At 42.9% G+C, this 5,213-nt stretch overlaps 1 protein-coding gene across 1 annotated transcript; it reads right to left on the bottom strand.

Moving 5' to 3' along the window:
• Positions 1–1,754: 1,754 nt before the first annotated feature.
• Positions 1,755–3,867, bottom strand: LOC129516148 (olfactory receptor 56-like). The gene has a single exon (XM_055335477.1). The coding sequence runs from the start codon at positions 3,865–3,867 to the stop codon at positions 2,920–2,922; it is 948 nt and encodes a 315-aa protein (XP_055191452.1). The 3' UTR covers positions 1,755–2,919.
• Between the last annotated feature and the right edge of the window lie 1,346 nt (positions 3,868–5,213).

Here is a 5,213-nt window from a genome sequence, read left to right as displayed (position 1 = left end):
CTTCTCTAGACTGCATGACCAGAAGGTGCTATCTGCCATTTCTTTTTATAAAAGCATAGTACTATAAAAGTATGAGTGTGCTGGTGAAAGTATAAATCAGTTCAATTTGAAATATGTAGCAAAAATCCTTTTGTTAGGTTATTCATTTATTTATTTACTTAAGTAATGTCTACATCTGATGTGGGACTCAATTCATGGCCCTGAGGTTAAGAGTCACGTACTTTTCTGACTGAGCTAGCCAGGCACCCCACAGCAAAAATTTTAATTGCATGTAGACATTTGACCTCAAAATTCTACTCTTAAACTTTATTTTATGGAAAAGTATGCACAAATTTAAATAATTGCATATGTGCAGTTTTTTTTAAAAAAATCTTAGCAGTAGTTATGATGATAGCCAAACAAATAGAAATAACCCATAAACCAGTACTAAGTTTGCTTAAGTAAAATGTGTTGTGATCATGTAATAAAATGCTATGTAGCCTTTAAATATTCTCTTGTCAATAGGTGAAATACTAAGTTTCAAGAGACAAACAAAAAGAGGAAGAAGGAAAGAAGGAAGGAAGGAAGGAAAGACCTGAAAGTCTATATACCAGAAGTTTATATTTCACTGTTTTTTTCCGGAGTGAGAGTGCAGGTGATTTTCATTTTCTTCTAGGTGTTTTTCTGCTTTTCTAAGACTCTAGACAATACTAGGCAACAGATTTTCTAAGTAAAAATGCAAAGCAACCCAGAGCACATACCCTAATGTCAACTATGGACTTTGAATGATAATGCTGTGTCATTACAGGTTCATCAGTTGTAATAAATGTACCACTCCGGTAGGGAGTGGTGATAGTGGGGGAAGCTATATATGTGTGAGAGTAGGGAGTATATGGGAAATCTCTGTACATTCCACTCAATTTTGCTGTGAACCTAAGACTGCTCTAAAAATGGAAGTTTATTAAAATAAATATAAATAAATAAATAGGGAATAAAAGGGGAGGAAGTCAAAGCATTAGTACTGGTGTTGGGTAAAGTAATAGATCCAGTAACTAATCTCCTGATTTTGTTAATCATCTCTATCCTGCTTGTCTCTTCTCTCTGAATTATATCTTCTTTAAAACATTGGAACTTTGCATAGCTATAAGTTTACCTTCTATATGGTTCTTTAAATAATTTATGAAACATTTTACTATTTAAGAGAAGTAAAAGTGTCTCAAAAAATTTTTTTTTATTTAAGGGTGCTTGCCTTTTGTTGACTTCTTTGAAAAAATCAATTTGTAAACTTTTATCACAAATTAAAAATGAGGTTCTTAAAAATCTCAACTTGACCAGATATGAAACAATTTTAAAAACCTTTAAAGGTGTATTGAGAAAAAACAGGCTTTTTTTTTAACACGTTTATCATTACCAAAAAGAGACATCTTTAGGTAAAAATAATAAAAAAAAAAACCCCATGCTGCATAGATAATGCAGATAGTTCTATTTATCTGGTCAATGGGCAAAAAGCAAGCACTTAAGGTCTTCAGCTCCAATCTTTTGTTCATTTCTTATTGCTGGAATTTCATCTTCATTTCTCCATGTCGGATGACTAAACCGGATGATGGTGGAGACGGAAAGCCGGCATTTACTCAGCCCCGCCCTGCTCAGCCTCGGCGGACCAATTCTCAGCTGGTGGATCGGCTGCTCTTGTCTCTCTCTTTTTTTTTTTTTTAATTTTTTTTAATTTATTTATGATAGTCAGAGAGAGAGAGAGAGAGAGAGAGAGAGAGAGAGGCAGAGACACAGGCAGAGGGAGAAGCAGGCTCCATGCACCGGGAGCCCGACGTGGGATTCGACCCCGGGTCTCCAGAATCGCGCCCTGGGCCAAAGGCAGGCGCCAAACCGCTGCGCCACCCAGGGATCCCGGCATTTTATAATGTATGTAATTGTCTAATCACTATGTTGTACACCTGGAACTAGTATAATTTTATGTCAACTATATTTCAGTTAAAAAGTAAAAGATTTTAAAAGAAAAACATGTTGCATGGAAAGTAATTGATAGATTTTATATACAAAATTGTTGACAGTATTTTCCTTTGGTTGGTCAGAATATGGGCTCTTTTTACCCTTTTGTTGTATTTTTGGAAAGTTTCTAGAGTAAGTAGTCATGTTATTAATAATATTTTTTGGAACTTGAAAAATGTGGCAAGTCATATGTAAAGGGAAACTGGTGCAATTGTAATAAAGAAGCCAGGAAATCAAAGAGACAGTTTTGAGACAGCTCATGGAAGAGTGGCATTTCAATATATGGACACATGTGACAGAGGTAATTCCATGCTGTGTCTAAAAAATGAAGACTCAAAAACCATATGAAAAGTCCAAGGTTGCGTAAGCCAATATGAGGCGTGATTGAGTGTATTGATAGATAATGAGTGTAGGTTATGAGTTTGAGAAGGTACATTAGGACCATGTTATCCAGCAGGATATCTTAAATCATGTAAAGTTTGCTGAATATACATGCCTAGGTCACTTCCCAGAATTTGGTTTACAGGGCCTCTAACAGTTAATTTAGTTAATACTGTTAAATAGGAACTCCTTGCCCCATTGTAGTGTATTACACACTACAAAAAAATCTGGAAGGAAAGAAGTATACTTTTTGTAATGTGGGTTGCAAATTGAAGTCCAGAGTTCAGTTTTTCGTAATAGCATTAGCATTAACTAGGAGAACAATAAAGAATCTGGGTGTTTGGGACGCCTGGGTGGCTCAGCAGTTGAGCCTCTGTCTTCAGCTCAGGACATGATCCCAGAGTTCTGGGATTGAGTCCTGCATCGGGCTTCTGCATGGAGCCTGCTACTCCCTCTGCCTGTGTCTCTGCCTCTTTCTGTGTCTCTCATGAATAAATAGTAAAAAATGTTAAAAAAAAAAAAGATTCTGAGTGTTTTAAGGTACAAGTGACATTATCTTCTCTGCTTGAACATCAGCTTTCTCCATAGAGCCTTCCTCAGAGCCCCCAACACCTCCTTGTTCCTCAGGCTGTAGATGAGGGGGTTAAGCATGGGAATAATGATTACATCAAACACAAAGAGATGCTGGTCCATCTCTGAGGGGAGAGTGGAACCTGGAGTCATGCAGATAATCATGGCTGGACCAAAGTAGAGACTTACCACACAAAGATGGGAGGAACAGGTAGCTAGAGCTTTGTTTTGTCCCTCAGGAGAGTTCCTGTGGAGAACAGTAAGGTAGATGAATATGTAGGATGTCAGAATGAGTCCAAAAGGGATGAGAAGGAAAGCAATGCTGGACAGTAACACCACTTTCTCATAGATGGAGGTGTCCTCACAAGAGAGCTTCAGAAGGGCCATTATCTCACAGAAGAAATGGTCAATTTTCCTGGAGCCGCAAGTAAAAAAGTGCATGGCATAAATTGTGTGCATTAAGGAGATAAGCACACGCCCAGCCCATGAGCCAGTGGCCATTTGCATACAGACTCGGGGAGTCATGATTATGGGATATCTGAGGGGGTTACAAATGACCAAATAGCGGTCAAAGGCCATGAGAGTGAGAAGAATGCACTCAGCCACTCCTCGCATCAAGTACAGAAAAATTTGGACTCCACAGCCAATATGAGAGATAAATTCATGTCCAGAGAAGAAGTTAGTGGCCATCTTGGGGACAGTGGTGGAAATTAACATTAGATCCATGAGGGAGAGCTGGCTGAGCAGGAAGTACATGGGCATGTGGAGGCAAGCATCACTCCAGATCAGCAGGACCAGGATGGAATTTCCTGTGACTGCCACCCCAAAAATCAGACGGACAATAGAGATGAGGAACCTAGGATGCTGGGAGTCAGAGAAAAAGCTAAGGAGAATGAAATCTGTGGTGGAGGATTCATTTCCTTGCTCCATGCCTTAGTCTACTGGCTTGATCTAGAGGACCATGGAAGAAAAACACACACACTGTTATTGCTCTTCCCATATAAATGCACTACTGATTTGAATCTATTCTGGAAAGTTGAATAATTGCTGAGCAAATCCAGGGGGGCCTGGGTGGCTCAGTGGTTGAACATCTGCATTGGGTCAGGTCATGATCCCAGAGGGGCAGCAGGCACAGGAAGAGGCCTTCCCAAGGCAGCAGGGCCAAGCCCATGGCCCCGTGTGTGCCACCCTACGGCGACACAGTGCACAGGTGTTTCGGGAACCTGAGCTCCCGCATCAGTGGATTTGAGTGATGGGGCATCACCGCATGAGAGCATTGGGGTCATGCAGGTACCTTAGAGTATGCTCAGGGCCAACGCCAGTGCTTCTTGGGCATAGAGGACGCTGCTCGACAGAGACCCAGAGAGCTCATGGATGGCGATGGATGCTGATGGATGCTGATGGATGGTGATGGATGACGATGGATGCTGATGGATGCTGATGGATGGTGATGGATGACGATGGATGATGATGGATGACGATGGATGATGATGGATGGCGATGGATTGTGATGGATGATGATGTATGATGATGGATGGTGATGGATGGTGATGGATGATGATGGATGGTGATGGATGGAGATTGATGGTGATCGATGGTGATCAATGGACAGGTACCTGATAGACTAAAAGATGGGTGGGCAGATTATGGAAGGATAGACAGCTACCATGCCCGTTTCCCCTGAGAGAACCTCGCCTGCCTTCCTCTCCAGGTGTTTCTGGGGCCCTGGTACATGGGATGCGCGGTGTGTCTGTGATAACCCTCGGACTCCCCTGCCATCATCCCCCTCAGGTCGCCATTTCTTCCTTTTTTCTATCATTGGGTTCTGTCCTTGTTCTGCTCCACGTGTCACTCACTCACCCTGTGTCCAAGTGCGGAAGCTGTGCCTGCACCTGGGAGCAGACGTTACCAGTGCAGGGCGCTGTCAGCGAGTGCGCAGGATGTCCCGCGGGGCCAGGAGGAGGCGCAGGTTCGCAGCTTGTAGGTAAGGGAGCTCCTGCTGCCAGACAGTGGCAACGCCCTGCAGGGGCATATCCTGCCGGGCTGCACTCCCAGGACAGGGACACACATGTCCCCGAGACATCACTCTGACTGACCTGAGCTCAGGATGAGGCCCGGGTGGGACAGCAGTGTCATGTGGCTGCAGGTGAGCAACGGGATCTCATCACACAGTGAAGTCTTCTGGCTCTGACGCGCCACGGCCCAGCAGCACACCTTGCACACACTTCACACCTCACACCCAACACACACACCTCACACCCAACACACACACCTCA

Source organism: Nyctereutes procyonoides, unplaced genomic scaffold (assembly GCF_905146905.1).
Source record: "Nyctereutes procyonoides isolate TBG_1078 unplaced genomic scaffold, NYPRO_anot_genome, whole genome shotgun sequence".
Classification (NCBI taxonomy): Eukaryota; Metazoa; Chordata; class Mammalia; order Carnivora; family Canidae; genus Nyctereutes; species Nyctereutes procyonoides.
The sequence above is the reverse complement of the archived record's forward strand: the minus strand, read 5'-3'. Positions and strand labels throughout refer to the sequence as shown.